Source organism: Eptesicus fuscus, chromosome 6 (assembly GCF_027574615.1).
Source record: "Eptesicus fuscus isolate TK198812 chromosome 6, DD_ASM_mEF_20220401, whole genome shotgun sequence".
Classification (NCBI taxonomy): domain Eukaryota; kingdom Metazoa; phylum Chordata; class Mammalia; order Chiroptera; family Vespertilionidae; genus Eptesicus; species Eptesicus fuscus.
Genome location: NC_072478.1, coordinates 50,587,481 through 50,607,096, shown reverse-complemented (window position 1 = coordinate 50,607,096; position 19,616 = coordinate 50,587,481). Strand labels below are relative to the sequence as shown.

Genomic DNA, 19,616 nt, shown 5'->3' with positions numbered 1-19,616 from the left:
AGATATTTGGAACACCAGCCATTTGTCAGATACATTCATATTTTACATCTATTTTCTCCCAGGTGTGTGGCTTGCCTTTTCAATTTTTTCTCTTTTTTTGTTAATCCTTACCCGAGCATACCTTTTCCATTGATTTTCAGACAGAGGGGAAGGTAGGAGGAGAGACAGAGAGAGAAACATTGAAGCAAGAGAGACACATCGATTGGTTGCCTCCTGCTCATGTAGGCCCACACACCCGACCATGGATGGAGCCTGCAACCAAGGTACTCACCCCTAACTGGAATTGAACCCTGGACCCTTCAGTCCGAAAGCCAACACTCCAACCACTGAGCAAAACCTGCCTAGGCTCATTTTTAAAAATAATGTCTTTTGAAGAGAAGTTTCTAATTTTGATGAAGTTCAGGTTATCAGTCTTTCTGTTTTAATATTTATGTTTTTTGTGTCCTAAGAAATGTTTGCCTACCCCAGGGTCATTATTCAGACTATGATATTCAAAGGCATTCTTCATTTCTGTTACAGTGATTTTGATCTCTTAACTTTTTTTTAATTCTATCTTAGAATTTTTATAACTCTGCTTACATTGCCCATCTGTTCATGTATGCTGTCTTCTTTATCCATTACAGCCCTTAGCATATTAATCATAATTATTTTAAATTTCTGGTCTGATAATTTCAAAATCCTTGCCATGTCTGGCTGTGATACTTGCTTTGTGTCTTCAAATTGTGTCTATTTTATTTTATTTTATTTTTTGCCTTTGGAGGACCTGGTAATTTTTTCTGATAGCCAGACATGATATATTGGGTAAAAGGAACTACTGTAAATAGGCCTTTAACCATGTGTTGATGAGGTGTTAGGAGGAGAGAAGCATTCTCTAGTCCTATGCTTAGGTCTCAGTCTTTAGTGAACCTGTGCCTCTGCACTGCGAACTTCACAATTGTTTCTCAGTTTTTCCCTCCCCCTCTTGGGTGTGTCAGGATGGCCAGAGTGGGCTGGGTTTAGTATTGTCCTTCTTCAGGTCAGTTAGGCACTGATTGTATCCAAGGTTAGGTTCTGGTTTCTCCTGGGGTAGGCCTTGTTAAGAACAGAGTGCTCTGGTGTATTTCAAAAAACAGTTCCATTTCTCTTCCCCTCACTGGAAGGATGAGGGGATTTTTCTCCAGTATTTACTGTGCTAACCTGGTGCAGTTCCTGGAGGTAAAACACAATATTCTGGGCCCCTCCTCATTCTCTCTAGAGTTTGTAACGCTCAGAATCGCCAACACCTGAACCTCCAGCAATTCATCAGGTTTCCCTACCTGAGCTAGTTGCTGAGGTCTTTTCCACTGACGAGTCTTCGCTCTGGTAAGCCATGACTCCCTGTACTTGCCTGTCTCTCCAATTTTGAGGCAGCAGTTTGCCCTGTGTCCTCCCCTCGCTTATGAATCCAAGAAGAGTTGTTGACTTTTCAGTCTGTTCAGCTTCTTACTTGTTGTTAGGATGAAGTGGCAACTTCTAAGCTCCTTACATTCAGAAATGGAAACTAGAAGTCCACCCTCAAAGTCAAGACTTAGTGTTTCCCCACCCCAAGGTAACCATGATTCTGTCTACAGTCATCATAACTCATTAGTTTATTTTTGAATTGAATCATATAGTATGTACTCATTGAGTCTGGCTTCATTTGCTTCATTATGTCTGTGAGATATATTTTAATAAGCCTTTTTATATTTAATAGAAGTAGAGATTAGACCACAAAACTATTTGCATTAACACTTGCTTTTAGTAGTATAACAGCCTATAAAAATCCTCTAAATTAATGTTCTTGGCAGTAGGTTCAGGCCTATAGATTAAACACAAACACACACGCACACACACACACTTATTTTAGTTGTTTGTTTTAATTTTGGTAATTCTGTGCATGCCATATCAGGAGTAGCAGCTAGACTCAGATCTGAGCATTAGAACACATATTCTTAGATATTGATTCTATTGCTGACATATATTTCTATTAAGGCCTTTCTTCAAGTGGGCACCATTGTTAAATGTGTGTGAAGAGAGAGGCACCTGTTCTCTGTGAAAAGTGTAACTGTTAGCTTTTTACGCTGAAGGTTTTTTATTTTTAAAATAAGGGAAAATAGATTATTTTTAAGATTCTTTACAGATATGAAATTTTCATTTTATCTTGTAGCCAAACGTTTCTTTAAATCACATATGATTGGAGCAAGAAAAATTTTTACCAACCATAATTGATGTTCTATTATTGATTGACCATATATAGTTTCTGAAAGAAATTTATATTTTCTATGGTTACAAAATTAAGGGATGTATTTTTAAACATTATTTGACTTTTAGGGCAGTAAAGTCAGAGTATAAAAATTTATTCTAGTATAAAAGTTTCAAAAATTTTGTTATATCAGGGAAACTTTTTTTTTTAATGATAGACATAATACATCTTTTTTTTAAAATATATTTTATTGATTTTTACAGAGAGGAAGGGAGAGGGATAGAGAGCTAGAAACATCGATGTAAGAGAAAAATCGACCAGCTGCCTCCTGCACACCTCCTACCGGGAATGTGCCCGCAACCAATGTACATGCCCTTGACCAGAATCGAACCTGGGACCTTTCAGTCCGCAGACCGACGCTCTATCCACTGAGCCAAACCGATTTCGGCTATCAGGGAAACTCTTTAGACAAAAGCTGTCTTAGAAACCCATTTTATACAATAGGAAAAGTATAGCTGTTTTAGTTTAATTAATAATCAAGCTTGTCTTTCTCCATAATGTTTTTCCAGTTGTAAGTAATAGTCTATCATAACACTATTTACAAGGCAAGGATATTGCCCCCTGGTACTTGTAACAAGTAACTTGTGGGTTTTTTGTTTTTTTTTTAATATATTTTTATTGATTTCAGGGAGGAAGGGAGAGGGAAAGAGAAACATCAGTAATGGGAGAGAATCACTGATCAGCTGCCTCCTGCATTCCCCCTACTGGGGATCAATCCCACAGCCCAGGCATGTGCCTTTGATTGGAATCGAACATGGAACCCTTTAGTTTGCAGGCCGATGCTCTATCTACTGAGCCAAACCAGCTAGGGCTAGTAACTTGTGTTTTTAATATAAAAATTTAAGTTGAGTTCAATTTTAAAAGCCAGATGCATTTTTATTATATTAATATCATGTTTACTATGTAAGTATTAGGTAAATTATAAATTAATTTTTTTAATGCTGGCTTTTAAGTGCCTTAAACATGAATATAGTGTTTTAATTTTGCCTTTTATAATTTTGTGTTACTTATGACTATTCTTTTTTTTTTTTCTTGCCTCCTTTTTGTAGGAGTCTACCATGGCTCAAGAGTCTCCCAAAAATTCAGCAGCAGAAATTGCGGTGACTAGTAATGGAGAAGTTGATGACTCTCATGAACATGGCTTTAATAGGGTAAGAACACTTTTCTTTCTCTTAATAAAAGAATCATGATAGCCACAGAGGCAAGGGTGGGAGAGGGCAGGGCGGAACAGAGGGTCTCCATCCCCAAATGCCTTCCCTTGGGAGGCCCTCTGAGGGATGGGGAAACTACGGCCCATTTGGCCACCAGCTCAGCTCGGCAGCAGTAGAGCCACTCACTCCAGTGCAACCAGCACCACCTGTCTTTGGAAAACTTTGACAAGACTCAAGGCGAGCTCTCCCCAGGTTGCCTGAAGAAGGGTCTTCCCTTGCACTCTTCAGGACACTGGTCAGCATCCAAGAGTTAGAGATGTTTATGATTATTTCCGGGCCGTTCTGCAGCGTGATGAGAGAAGTGAGTGCTTTTAAATTAACCAGAGATGCTATAGAGTTAAATGCAGCCAATTGTACAGTGTGGCATTTACAGAGAGTTCTCTTAAAGTCACTTCAAAAGGATCTACATGAGGAAATGAACTACATCACTGCAATAATTGAAGAACAGCCCAAAAGGTATCAAGTTTGGCATCATAGGCAAGTATTAGTGGAATGGCTAAAAGATCCATCTCAGGAGCTTGAGTTTATTGCTGATATTCTTAATCAGGATGCAAAGAACTATCATGCCTGGTAGCATTGACAGTGGGTTACTCAGGAATTTAAACTTTGGGATAATGAGCTGCAGAATGTAGACCAACTTCTTAAAAAGAATGTGAGAAATAATTCTGTCTGGAACCAAAGATACTTTGTAATTTCTAACACCACTGGCTACAATGATCGGGTTTTACTGGAAAGAGAGGTCTGGAAATGATCAAGCTAGTACCACATAATAAAAGTACATGGAACTATTTGAAAGGGATTTTGCAGGATTGTGATCTTTCCAAATATCCCAATCTATTAAATCAATTGCTTGATTTGCAACCAAGTCATAGTTCCCCCTACCTAATTGCCTTCCTTGTGGATATCTATGAAGATATGCTAGAAAACCAATGTGACAACAAGGAGGACATTCTTTTTTATTATTATTATTATTTTTTTATTATTTAAAGTATTACAAATAGTAGTACATGTATCTCCTTTTTTTCCCCCCTTTTCCTTCCCCCAGGAGGACATTCTTAATAAAGCATTAGAGTTATGTGAAATCCTAGCTAAAGAAAAGGACACTAGAAGAAAGGAGTATTGGAGATATATTGGAAGATCTCTTCAAAGCAAACACAGCACAGAAAGTGACCCACCAACAAATGTTCAGCAATAATACCATCTAGAAGAACTTGATAGACTGATTTTATTTTTTTAAGAGACTCTAATGCAGGAGTTTAAAACTAGAGTGATCATTCCCTGTGCCTGTAGTATAAAATATGCATCGCACAGGTATTGCTTTTTAACAAGAGCTAAGTACGATGTTCCTTGGGTGCTGCTGCCATGCAGACTAGCTCTAAGTAATTTGATTATTTTATAGCAAACTAATTTGGAGGGAGAAGGAAAAAAGTCCCATAAAGGTCCTTTTGTAGTCTTATCAACATTTACTTTAATCCCTTAGCATCAGCTCCTCCCTAAATGGTATATGCATCAGGATTTGCAGCATAAATGATTACAGATAACTTATATGTAATGGATATGAGGTAGCTTAAATTTTGGTTTAGGAAGCAAGGAATGCAATTGTTACTCAGAGCTGCTATGCCACACTCACAATATCTTGCTATTATTGTAACCAACTAATGCCAAAAGAATGGTTTTGTAATAAAATTATAGATGTATCAAAAGAAAAAAAAAAGAATCATGATAAGCCCTTAAATGTTGAGACAAAAGTAATAGTGTTTAATATGGGAATATTTTCTTAGATTGACCAAAATGCTAGGAATCTAATTTATCATGTAGGGATGACTTAGGTATGTCTTAATAGTGATTTGTTAGGATTAAGCCCCAGGCTAGTAAACATTTAGGCTTTGATGTTATCAATAATTCTATTGATAACAGAACAAGAGTGTGTCTCACACTTTTGGCATATCCTATATAATAAAACCCTAATATGCAAATCGACTGAACACAAAATGACCAGTCGCTATGATGCACACTGAGTACCGGGGGCGGGTGAGGGGGTAGTGGGCGGGGCAGACGCTCAACACAGGAACTGCCTCTGACTGGGAGGTGACTGGCAGCGGCGATTGGGGTACAGGGCCAGCCAGCAGGCGGCATTAGGCCGCTAGCCAAAGCAGGTGCCAGCAGGGGCCTCCCAATCGCCCCGCCCACTGGTCGCCCCACAGATGGCCCTGATTGCCGGCCAGGCCTACCCTATATATTGGGAACACTCTCTTAGGTTTAAACATTAAAACCTGGCAAGGCTACTCTAACACTGAAAAAAACAGGATGATACAGCGATAACGTGCATGGACTCTGGCTTGCACATTTTGTGGTCAGCCCTGATTCTGACACTTATAAATGTGTGACAAAGCCATTTACTTAACTTCTCTCTGCTTCAGTTTCTCCACCCATAAGATGGGGAAAATGGTACTACTGCCTCAGAAGGATCATGTTATATACTACTTTTTATAACCAGGGAAAAAATGTAGCTGCCTGTACAAAATGCATTTCACCTGTATGAAAAGTATGGTCACCGGTGCATGCAGAATGCCGTATTGTGAGAGGGATGTCCGACTGCTGGTTTAGGCCCGACATCCCCCAGGGGTCCTGGGTTGCGAGAGGACGAAGGCTGGGCTGAGGCTTCCCCACCCCCGGGCACGAATTTCATGCAGTGGGCCTCTAGTAACTTTATAAAACTACTTAATTTTGTTTGTTATAAGAAAAAATATTAAATATAGGTTATCCTTTTAAACATTGGCACTGTCTGATCTCTTTTTTATGTGTCCTTAGTACATAATTCTTAAGTAGACTGCTTTTGACTTTGGTGTTCACTTTCTAAAGTTAACTTTTAAAAAACATCCTTGACTCAGTGAAAAATGAAATTAGGGGTGCTTTAAATTTTGATCTGCCTTTCATTGAAATTGAAATTAATGCATTTTAATAGCAACACTATGGGTTTGCAGATGATTTGGGCTTAAATGTCCGTTATGCAATTTCTAGTGTTGAAACCTTGGTCAAGTATTTATTTAATCTCTTCTCCTTTTTGCTTTCTCTGTAAATGAGAATCTTACTTTTGTAGGGATATTAACATTAAATGGGATAAAGTAAGTAATATGTTGAATATAATTCTAGAAATGATAGTGATGGCTACTATTTTCATTAAATATGGAGTACAGGGCCATTTTCATTAAATACCCCTTTTTATGTTATTTGGTACATGTGTACAACTTTAAATAACTTTTAAAATATAGTTTTCATATTCTTGAAAATGATAACTATATTATCATTTTACAGTTTAAATAGGGCTCTCTTTATTTCATATGTTTAAGAATAAAATACTTGAACAGGTGATATTTTAGATCAGAATTTCTCAATCTCAGCACTATCAGCATTTTGGACCAGATAAATTTCCTTGTTGTGGCCTGTGCATGTAGGATTCCTGTTCTCTTCCTACTAGATATCAGTATCATCCTCCAGTTGTGACAAGCAAAATGTCTCCAGACATTGCCTATGTCCCAGGAGTGGGCAGAAACTTGCCTCTGTATGAGTTCTTTGCTTACGCAGTCAAAGCTGGTTAACTTGCTGCTTTGTAAGTTTACTCATTGGTTAATGTCAAATTCTCTTTTTGGAGATTCCCCTGCAGTGCTATTTCACTTTCTATTGAGAGGTAAAGGAAAAAAGGAGATGTTGTCCTGAAGGTCTTCCCTACTTAGATGTAATTTTAAAACTGGGAAAGGCTCCTTAGAAGCAACAATGCACTTCAACCAGCACTTCACCTCCCTAAAAGAAATCCAACGTCATAAAACTTGTTTCCATTTTTACCTGCTCTTATGAAAAATATATGCATAATGAGAGTTTCCTACATATTTAATATGCTTTAAGTAATATACAAATTGGCCGTGTGATCGATCCCTTTTACCATAAGTAAAAAATAGTATTTTAAAAGCAGCTTTTGACTATGTTGAATAAATTACACCCAGGATCTATTAGGCATATACAGGGTTGGAGGGAAAGTAAGTTTACAGTTGTTTGTATGGAAAATAACACAATAATAATAATACAAGAATAAACTCTGGCCCGGCCACTGTGGCTTAGTGGTTGAGTGAACGAGGAGGTCATGATGCGATTCCCGGTAGGGGCTGTGCAGGAGGCAGCTGGTCAATGATTCTCTCTGATCAGAGACAGATGTTTCTGTCTCTTCCTCTCTCTTCCTCTCTGAAATCAATCTATATATATAGAATAAGCTCTGTTTTTCATACTCACAACTATAAACCAACTTGTGTCCCGCCCTATATTTACCTATATTTTGGCACACTTTTCCTTTGGTATTTTATTAGCAATAAAAGGGAAATTGCATTTAATCTCATCCACATTTCTATTTTAATATAGATAAAAGTTTATAAACGTGTTAAAGTATATTTATTAGCATTAGACTATATTTTATGGACTAAGAAAGATCTCATGTAAAACTGTATCATGACCACTTTTCTGAGGTATTTTACTTATATACACCTTCCTTTTATACATATTTGCTGTCTGAAATTGTATAATGGCTTTTATTTAATGCATACTGCACTTTAAAAAATATAGTCTTGTATAAAATGAAGTCGTTTATTAAGTTGTCATCACTTAGCTGGCCTGTTGGTGTCACTGTGGCACAGGCAGTGAAATTACAAATGTTTTTGTGTCTCATGTTTCATTTTTCATTTGATTTCTCTTTTTAGTCTGAGCTAAGAGAGGCTCTGGTTAGAGTTTTCATATTCACATAGAGATTTTATGTATGAACCTATCATAGGGATTCTATGGCAGCACTTTAACATATGTTAATGTTGTGAGGTTTATTACTCTTTTATTCAGATGAGAGGCATAGGATAATGATCTTAAAATTATCACAGTTTATTTAGAGCAAAAATATTTTTGCTTCTTAATAAAAAGTAATTCATATTTTTTGAAGATTAGAAAAGTTCATGTCTAAGAATACAAATTACTCTTTGACTTGTAACTGCATGTTATAATTTATTGTTATACTGCTGGTCACAATATTAGATTAGAAATGTGCAATTTGTGGCATAAAATAAAGAGAAGAAGAAAATATTAGTTTCATATGATTGAAATTTCTTGTGAATTAAGTTATATTTGGCAGATTTAGAGAAATTACCTTAATAGGTATAGCTAAAAGGAAACTTTTCTTGTAGTTGGCCCAAAACTAAAATCCACAATTTAGGCTTTTTCACCTATGGACTTTTTCCTCTAGAAAAAATTTACATATACACAGGATACCAAGTTTTATATTCAATTTTAGGGAGTTTAGCACCCCCTAAACCCTGTCTTTGGATCCTTAGGTTTCCTGGATCTTAAAAACTCCTGATCTACAAGTTTTGAGTTAAATCACAGGATTTTAGTTAAGTGGGAGTACCTTTGAGATCCCCAAGTCTCACTACTTTTCCCAAGAGATTGGAATCACCTTTAGGGCAGAGGCAGTGTGTAGCACACAACACTGTTATGGTTAACAATAGTTGCTCGATAAAGGAGTGAATTCCAGTATAAGGACTTAAAATTTAACATGTTTTCTACTTCAGTCATCCTACCCTAGAGTTTGAATAGCATGTGTTGAGTATGTCTTCATAATATACAGTTTTTACCAAATGTGTATCTTAGACCCTTTTAGAGGTATGGCAGATGGTTTGCAAATGTTTTTCATTGTTTAAACCATGCAAACCTAGATTCATTTTAAATATTTACTTTTCAAGTATAAAATATATTCTTACTACTTTTACCAAAAATAAGTTTTAAAATAATGTGTTATTATATATACATCTATTAAATTAATTCTGGATTGGGATAGCTGTTAAAAATTATGAATAAATATACTTTTTAATGAAAGGCTGAAGCCTTACCTATCTTCATTATAATCCATAGATTGTACCTTTATTTATAAACAAATGCTATCATGAGTAAGTTTTTGACCTCTAGGAGGAATTTTTTGAATGTAGATACACACAAATTTTTCCAGTGATAGTCTTTGAATTAATTCAGCAGCATTAGACTTAAGACTCCAGTGGTTTTGCTTCCTGACTGATGACATGGTCCAAAGAGTGGCCATGCGAGTGCCAGTTGACTAAGTAGATAGGGCATGAAAGGTGAGAGACATTGGGATGAAGAGGTTAATGAAATATGAGACTAAAGTGTAGGTTGGGTTGTACTGTATTAGTCTAGCATACCTTTTACCTGCCCTCAGTTTTTGTTGGCTCTTTGTTCACAAATTACCAAACCTGAATCAAACTACCAACTTTAGGTTTTCTATAAGTATATGGAGGGGGTGAAATCATACACCTTTACAGATTGTTATTACTACAACCAGTTATTCTGCATCAACATTGGTAGGCAGGCTCATGCAACTGACTTGATTTTATTTTAAATATTTTATAATTTGTATTTAAAAAATAAAGCAACAAACTATATACCATGCTATTAGTAGACTACGTTTTTGATGAGCTGTGAAGATTCAGTATAGACACCTTGTATATCAGTTTGGAAGAAATTGCAAACTGAACATAGAATCATTCCCTGAAAGTGTGCCCAGTGACATGCAAAGGGTTTAGAACACCCAGGATAATGGTAAGAGTTGGGATAGAGCAGAAGACTTGGATATGCCAGAGCCCCCAATAAAGATTTGGGGTTGACTGGAAAGATGGTAGCTGACAATGATAAGGTGGTGAAGAGGGCAGTGAGGTAGGGTGGCCCACAAGGAAGTGGGGACTGGGGTCAGTACTGATAGGAAAGCAATTCTCTACAACAGAGTTCCTCAAAATGTAGACAAAGGATTACCCGCATCAGAATCACTGGGCTTACTTATTTGAATCACTAGGCTCCACACTCCAACTTAATGAGAATCCCAGCAGGCAGCTACTAGTAAGAAGAATCTGCATTTTTAATAGGTTTCTCAGGTCATTCCTACCCAAACTAAAACTTGAGACTGGTAGTTGAGAAGTACTGTGGAGGGCTGAGAAAAAGCTGACCCTGCCTTCTAGCTACTTGATAAGTAGAGTGTTGGAGAATAATCAGCTTTGACTCAAGCTAATGGTGGAGAGGGGGCAGAGAGGCCACTATGAGGAGGTTAAGGGTGTTGCAGTTCGTTTACAGTAGAATTGGGATGTGGAGGTCTGTTTGAATAATAGTTTTGCTTCTGGCAGATATTCCTTATAGGCAGCTAACCATTAAAACAGCAGAGGGAAATTTTAAATTAATCAAAATTCACAGAACATTTAACATAATTTTAAAATATTTTTCTTTAACAATTATATTATGTAAATGCTTTGGAAAGTTTTACCCATTTTGAAGAATGAGATAGGATGTTTAAATTGAGGAAATTACTTAGTAAATGAAGTATTATTATTATATCTGCTAGATGATAGAAATAATAAAGGGAAACAAGGTTGATACACAACCTTAGTTGATCTTAGTGAGCTTACAGCCAATAGGGAAAGAGGATGTAGACAAATTAATTTTACCATGTGAAGTGATATGCTAGGCCAGGTATAGCATGGTCTGGGAACTGGTAGGAGGAATATGGAAAGATCACCTGAGGAATTGCTGTCCAAGCTGAATTTGAAGGATGAGCTAGCCAGATGAAGAAGAGTGAAGAATGTTCCCCCTTTAGAGGCAACTCTAAAGCCCTGAAAAAGGTGTAAGACCATAAAATTAAAATTAATTCACTATTGTTCAAGTGGAGAATATGGGGGCAGATGTGTAAGAAATGAGGCAGGCAGAGAGGGAAGTAGGGACCAGATCCTGAAAAACCTTAAAACCATGTTGAGGAGTATGGACTTTACCTAAAAGCTAAATAGAGAGTGGTCCTAAATGACATAAAAATGGAAGTGTCTCAGTCTGATTTGCTTTGTAGAAGTTGTCTCTGCCTGCAGTTTGAAGAGTGAATTTCAGGAGTGACACGACTAGAAACAAGGGAGAAAATTAAATAGATCAGTTTGGTCACCAAGGGAGGAAAGGAAGCAAGACGTAGGACTTTTCTCTTGTAGAGAAACTAGAACCAGTAAAGAGCACCAAGACATTTTTAAAGATGTAGATAGGAGGAAAACTGGGAGAATATAGTGTAAAGAAACTAAGGGAGAAGAGAGTTCTGTAATTTACAGAATACTTGGAGAATCCTTACAGATTGTTGGTAGTTACAGTATACATTTTGAGAGTTACTCCTTTATTCAAGATTTCTCCTCACCTCAAGTAATTAATAAATCTCTAATTCTGCTTACCTCTTGTAGTGTTGTGCACCTTCTTAAGGATGTGTATTTTAAAGCAAATTTGCTGAACATTTTGTGTTCTGTATGTGTTGGTCTTGCACTAAATTTAGTTCAAAAGCAGATCTCATTCTTGTCTTACCTCAGTTAAAATATGCAAAATGGAGGCAAATTATTTTGGTTTGAAATAAGCACCCCTCATAGTTTTATGGAAGATGTTATTATAAATGTTATTTTGTATCTTTTGAAAAGGATTTAAAGTATACATGAAACTTTATTGCCAAAAGCATTTTATTTTATTTTAGCTTAGTTATTTGAAATTTTATTTTTAAAAACTATTAAATACTGCAGCACTATCCTCATAACTTGAATAGGAAGTTAACTTCAGGTTTATTCCACTTCATTGTACAATTATTAAGCACAGCTTTGCAAAGTCTTAAACTTTGAGTTGAATGTCAGTGACATAAAAATGCAAATAAGAGATTTTATGTTGTTGGTTATGAATGGGCTCATTGTCTCTCAAATGTACTCTGGAAACTATAGGACTGAATACAGTAGCAGATACTTGAAATGTTACTAAGCTAGGCACAGCCTTATAACTGAGATACTTTTTTTAAGAAAATGTGAAGGTTAATATAAAGACACATTTTAAGTTCTTAGAACTATGAGGTTAAATTATATTATTTAGAGAATATATATTTTATCAAAAAACCAGTCAACAAGCTTATAAAATACTGTAATGTCACAAATCATCTATTCCTCTCACATAATACATATTATTTTGTGTTTCACTTAGCTGTCAGACTACTGTCAAAATGGTAACTGTATTCAGAATGTGAATGGACCCATCTGTTCCTCTTTTGGTTAGAATCCTTCTATTAGTAACAGTTTAGGCACAGGGAGGCCTAAGTGCTTTTCAGATTTTACATCTGTTTTACATAAAGAACGTGGGGTTTTTTCTGGAAGCACTTTTGTTTGTTGAATAAAGGACCCCTGGGAGATGTTGGGTGAGATGTAATATCCTCAGACAACTAGAAGTTGTTTCTTCTGGAGGCCATGTATGAGAAAATGGAAGGTGTCCCTGTAACTTCTTGAAAACGCAGGTGATCAGGGATAGCCATTGTATTTACTGTTCAACCAATTACTAATTCCCCTCTATCCAACTACTATTACTATTATATCTCTTTTTTGGAAGTTTATACATTTTTGTGATAAGACAGATAATTCAAATACGTATTGTTCTCTCAGGTAAGTTCCAAGAATACAGTAAACACAACTTTTTGGACCTCTGTGCCATTTGTATGTTGTTTCAGTTCTTAGCTCAAAATGGATCAAAGATTTAAATGGTAAGTGCTAAAACTATAAAACTCTTAGAAGAAAAACATAGATGTGAATCTTAATGACCTTGTACTAGGCACTTTAGTTTCTTGGATGTGGTACCAAAAGCACAAGCAACAACAACAAAATAGATAAATTGGACTCTATCAATTTGTAAAACTGTTGGGATTCTAAGGACACCATGAAGAAGAAAGCGAAAGGCAGCCCACAGAAATAATGTTTACAAATCATCCTATCTAATAAAAAAGTAATATGCAAATTGACTGTCACTCCAACACACAAGATGGCTGCCCCCACGTGGACACAAGATGGCCGCCACAAGATGGGCAGTTGGGAGGGACCAGGCCTGCAAGGGAGGGCAGTTGGGGGCGATCAGGCCAGCAGGGGAGGGCAGTTGGGAGGGACCAGGCCTGCAAGGGAGGGCAGTTGGGGGCGACCAGGCCAGCAGGGGTTACCAGGCTGGCAGGGGAGGGCAGTTAGGGGCAATCAGGAAGGCAGGCAGGCAAGCAGTTGGGAGCCAGCAGCCCTGGATTGTGAGAGGGATCCCAGATTGGAGAGGGTACAGGCTGGACTGAGGGACACCCCCCTCCCCCAAATTTCACGCACCGGGCCTCTAGTATATATGATAAAGTATTTGTGTCTTACAACAACTCAATAGTAAAATGATAAATGACCCAACTAAAACTAGCACCAAAGATTTGAATAGATATCTCTCTGAAGAAAATATACAAATGGCCAATAAGCACATGAAAAGATGCTCAACATCATTAGTCATTAGGGAAATGCAAATCAACACTACATTGAGATGCTACTTCATAGGATGGCTATAATGAAAACAATAGATAATAACAAGTGTTGGTGAGGATGTGGGGAAATTAGAATGCTCAAACATTGCTTTGGGGAATGTAAAATGGTGCAGCCATTTTGGAAGGTAGACAGTTCCACAAAAAGTTAAACATAGAATTGCCATATAACTCAGCCAGAAACATGTACACTAATGTGGATAGCAACATTATTTGTAATAGGCAATAAGTGGAAACAGTCCAAATGATGATCCATCAGTTAATGAATAGTTAAACAAAATGTGCTATACCATACAATGGAATATTATTCAACCATCGAAAGAAATTAACTGCTGCCCAGTCGGTGTGGCTCAGTGGTTGAGTACAGACCTATGAACAAGGAGGTCACAGTCCAGTTCCCAGTCGGTCACATGCCCAGGTGGAGGGCTCGATCCTCAGTGGAGGATGTGCAGGAGGCAGTCGATCAATGATTATCTCTCATCATTGATGTTTCTCTCTCCCCTTCTCCCTTCCTCTCTGAAAAAAATAATGAAATAAATATTTTATTCAAAAAGAAATGAACTGCTGATGTACAGGGTGGGGTAAATGTAGGTTTACAGTTGTTCATATGGAAAATAATACAATAATTAATAAATAATAAAACAAGAATAAACACTGTCTTTCACATATTCACAACTGTAGACCTACTTTTGCCCCACCCTGTATGCTGCAATATGAATGAACCTTGAACTCAATATGCTAGAAGACAGATACTATATGATTTCACTTATATGACTGTCCAGAATAAGCAAACCCATAGAAACAGAAAGGAGATTAGTGGTTCTCAGGGGCTGGGGAAAGGTAGGAATGAAAAGTAGCTTCTACTGGGTGCAGAGTTTCTTTTTGGAGTGATGGAAATCTTCTAAAACTAGTGGTGATGGCTGTACAATTCTAAATAAATTTTATGGCATGAGAATTATATTTCGATGATGTGAATTCAACGTACAGTGAATACCTAGTTGTCTATCATTCAGTTAAGAAATAGAACATCATTGTTACCTTTTAAGTCATTGTTCTTTCTCGATATGGCCACATGGCTCACTCTGTCACTTCTTTATCCAGCATTCTACCCCCATTTTACCTCCTCAGAGAGACCTTCCCAGAGTGCCCCACTTAAAGTAGTACCCTCTGCCTATCACTCTGTGTCTATCATCCTGCCTTTAAACACACACACACACACACACACACACACACACACACACACACACACAAAAACAAAAAAACCCTCATTGAGTCCTTACTGCTTATTTCCAGAACTTTTTATTACTTAATGTATTATTATACAAGTATTTGTTTACTATCAGTCTCCTCCCTGTAGTGTCCAAAGCAGTGGCTGTCCTGAAGGTGGTGCTCATCAAATGTTGGTTCCGTTTGTAAATAAATCCTTGTGTTTCAGAGCTCAGGCAGTACTTCCTTCTTTTCTAGTTAGTTCTCATGGACTTAGTCCCTATTCTGAAGTCCTCTGATACTTACTGTCTTTACTTTGGTACTAAGTTCAACTTTTACGTTAATGTTTGTATATCTTGTCTCTCCAGTCAGGCAAGAACTATATCTTTTTATTTTCCCAGAAAGTCTAACATATAGTAAGAGTAAGCAAATACTCATTAAATTAAATGTGAAAATAAACCTATTGTTATGGCAGCTTCTTAATCTAGAGATGTTGAGACATAAATCCTTTAGTTCACTCAACAAATTCATTTATTTATTCAACAAATATTTATTGAACAAGTCCTGGGCAATATTTAAGGTGCTAAATATATAGCATAAACAAAATAGGCAATCTCCCTGCTCTCATGAAGTTTACAGTATAGTGAGAGGAGAAAAAATAAATATGCACATAATGTATTTCTTAGTGAAAACTGCTATGAGAAAAATAAAACAGAATAGGGAGTTCCTGTGTGAAAGTTGTGGGAGTTGCTATTTTATACTTTGTTGGAGGGAAGCATCTCTGGCTAAGGAAGCAAGCCCTGTGGATTTCTGGTAGAAGAGCATTCCGGAAGAAAAACACAACAGGACAAAGGTTCTGAAATAGAGGTAGGTTTATTGTTTTTGAAGAAACAGTGTGGCTGCAAGCCTGAGAGGCTAGTAGATGACGTCAAATCATGTAATCCCTTAAGAACATTTAATGGTCTGGGTTGTAAGTCAAGTGAGATTGGGGGCTGTTAGAGAGATTTTATAGGGGATACCTTTGGTTGATAGGTGGAGTTAGAGCCATGTGTCATGGACAGAAGCAGGCAGACCAGTTGGGAGGCTCTTGGAGTAATCCGGGTGAAATATTATACTAGCTTATATTAAGGTGGAAGCAGTGGAGGTGGAGAGAGTTGGTTTGATCCTGGATATATTTTGAAAGTAGATCTAATAGCATCTGATGATTGTCTGGATGTGGGTATGAGATAAAAAGGGGAGTCAAAGATAAGTCCTAAGATTTTTGGCTAAGCTTTTGGTAAAAGAGATGCCATAAACTAAAAGGAGTGGAAACTATAGGTGATGTTATTTTGTTTTGTTCTCTTTTTTTGCGGGCGGCAGGGTGGGGGGGGTGGAGAGGGGGAGGGCGGTTAGTGTATAATCAGTAAGTTTGTACATAAAAGTTTGAGATGCCTATTTGAAATCCAAGTGGTAATGACAGGTATGATATATTGTAAGGTTAGATATATTGGAGTTAAAGAGATAGGCTCAGTAAGGCACATAAATTTGTAGTTGTCAATGTATAGATGATTTTCAAAGCCAGAAAAATCATTATGATCACCAAAGAAATTAATATAGGAGAAAAAGTCCTCAGACTGAACCCTCGGGCACTCCAGGATTTGGAGGTTGGGGAGATGAGGAGCAATAACTGAAGGAGACTATAGGACATATCAGACAGAGGAAGATCAAGAGTGCCTTAAATTTGGGGAATGCAAGTGTAACAAGGAGAGAACATCACCTGTGTCAGATGCTGTTTGATAAATCACCGGAGACGAGAATTGATCTCATTAGTTATTTAGGGTCCACCATACCAATCAGGTAATTGCCCAGGCAAAATTAATAAGTTTCTCAAGAAAAACCCTCTCAACACTTGTTAGTTATGAGAGACTGTATCTGTTAAGTTTTGAATTTGCAAATTAGAAAACTCAAAATGTTCTGAGTTTTCAAAGTATAACTGTACATTGTATATAGTGGGGTAGAATATTAGGAAAGAATTTTAAAGACATATTTACTTTTTTTTAGCGCATCACTAACTTATCATTATTGTGGGAAACCAATAAGACCTATTAATAGAATCTGAAATAGATTATGAAATTAGAAAATTCCTCAGATCCTAGCCCAGTGGTCAGTAAACTCATTAGTCAACAGAGCCAAATATCAACAGTACAACGATTGAAATTTCTTTTGAGAGCCAGATTTTTTAAACTTCTTCTAACACCACTTCTTCAAAATAGACTTACCCAGGCCGTGGTATTTTGGGAAGAGCCACACTCAAGGGGCCAAGAGCCGCATGTGGCTCGCAGCCGCAGTTTGCCGACCACGGTCCTAGCCAAAGGAAAGACAGGACTTTTAATTAGAAATCTATGCCTCTTGGCTTTCTCTCTCTCACTTTTTTTTTCTTTTCTTTTTTTTTTTTTTGCTATAAGGCTGATGTTGAATATTATAAGTTCCAACTATAGGCTAATTTGCTTAATGTAAATTTAATGAGCAAGAAATTTTCTTTTTTGACACTGTTCAAAGTCAGAGAAGCCATGTTTACTGAGCTAACCTTGAAAATTAATATTGCAAGTTGATGACTTGTTTATACTGATCATTAGCCAGACTCATTATGATTATATTACACATCAGTCAATTTTTTAATATTAAATAGGCCTTTTTAGTCATCTTAATTCTGTTCTCTAAAATGATTTTCCTGATGTATCAATAAATTAGAAAATTCAAAATTGAATTTTAATACCTTCCTGCTACTTAGTTCTAGAATAATGAAAGTAATCTGTACCTCTTACTAGCAAATCTTGCTGCGTTTGCTGCTGTTATACATCATTATAGAATGATGTTACAGCATAAGGGAATACTACACAGTAGAGAGAAACATCATTTAATATGTGATTAAAAGAACACAGTTATCCTAAACTGTTAATGTGGTGTGAGGTTTTCACACAGATTTTCTTTTTTATTCAAACATTGCTAAGGATTTGAAGCATTCATTACCAGCTGGACTTGGTCTCTCAGAAACCCAAATTACATCTCATGGCTTTGACAGTACCAAAGAGGGGGTTACTGAAGCAGGAGCATATCAAGGTAAGAGCCCATGTATTTTTAAAGATGGCTGGGGTTAAGGATGGGAGGTCATCAAATGCTACCTTTATTAAAAAGCATAAGAATTGAGTCCTTTAATTCAATGATAAAACACCAATTATAAGCATATTCCTTTTTCTCGTCAATTTAATGATTTAGGAATTGTTTTAGTAGTAGTCTTGATATAAATAGATCAATGTGCATGATTTCACTGATTACTAATTAGGAATTATTTTATTTATTTATTTTTCCATCACCATTTATCCCCTTTGTGCTCTCTTAGGAATTGGTTTTAAATTACTGAAATAAAAACTCAAAAATTATATCAAAATGCAGATTTAAATGATTTTAGCTTATAAGCACAACATGTATTGCTATTAGTCAATATTGATTTGTATAAATACATATTTTCTATATCAAAGCAATTAAGAAAATAAAACTTTTATTTTTTCCAACTATGCATGTTGTATAGGACATCTCCAACACCACCATTAGATTTAGTAATTTGCTAAGAGGACTCAAGGGATTCCTTGAGTTAGGATTATTTCAGCAAAAAAATACCAAGTACAGTTAGCAAAGGTAAAGGATGCCTGAGGTGAAGTCTGAGGGAACTAGGCATAAGCTTGAGAGGGTCTTCTCCCATTGTAGTCACATGGGCCATGCTTAAATTTCCCCAGCAGAGTTGTGACACACGTGTTACTAAACAGGGAAGCTCATTAGAAACTCAGTGCCCAGGATTTTTACTGGAGAATGCTCCATAGGACCCTCTGCCTAGCATGTACCAACATTCTAGGCTCCCAGAAGGAAAGCAGGTATCTAGCATAGATACATTGTGTCAACAGTTTAGGCACGGTGAGCCTGTTTTACCAATCTGGGAATGGTTGGAATCTTAACCAAATTTAAGTTCCCAGACACCATTCAAAGGCCAATCTTATGAGCTAGTCTTTTTAAAAACAAGCAATTAGACTTGCTGTGTTAATTCTTCTGCACATCAAATATATATGTCTATTTTTACTATAAAGGACAAAGTTGCATCCTTTGTAATGCTCTTGCCCATAACAACCTTTTATTTTTATTTACTTATTTTTAAATATATTTTATTTTATTTTTTTACAGAGAGGAAGGGAGAGGGATAAAGAGTTAGAAACATCGATGAGAGAGAATCATCGATCAGCTGCCTCCTGCACACCTCCTACTGGGGATGTGTCCACAACCAAGGTACATGCCTTTGACTGGAATCGAACCTGGGATCTTTCAGTCCACTGAGCCAAATCGGTTAGGGCCAAAACAACCTTTTAAAAGTGTTTTTTTCATTTTCTCATGAGTGAAAGAAAATAAAACCATGTAAATATTTGGGTGTAAAAAATGGGTTTTCTTGCCCTGGTCATTGTGGCTCAGTTGGTCGGGTGTTATCCTGTGCACTGAAAAG

The 19,616-nt window shown here is 36.8% G+C and overlaps 1 protein-coding gene and 1 pseudogene across 6 annotated transcripts in view; both read left to right on the top strand.

Moving 5' to 3' along the window:
- Positions 1-19,616, top strand: part of ARFIP1 (ADP ribosylation factor interacting protein 1) — a 79,585-nt gene that overhangs the window by 16,524 nt on the left and 43,445 nt on the right. For 4 of the 6 annotated variants that reach the window (XM_054717683.1, XM_028151793.2, XM_054717681.1 and 1 more), the window contains exons 2-4: positions 1,235-1,341; positions 3,310-3,411; positions 18,082-18,190. In XM_054717683.1, the coding sequence (XP_054573658.1) occupies positions 3,319-3,411; positions 18,082-18,190 (202 nt within the window). In that variant the 5' untranslated portion in view covers positions 1,235-1,341; positions 3,310-3,318. The remainder of the gene's footprint in view (positions 1-1,234; positions 1,342-3,309; positions 3,412-18,081; positions 18,191-19,616) is intronic. The other 2 variants (XM_028151785.2, XM_054717684.1) reach the window with 2 other exon arrangements.
- LOC103289531 (protein farnesyltransferase/geranylgeranyltransferase type-1 subunit alpha-like) lies at positions 3,447-6,249 on the top strand (annotated as a pseudogene).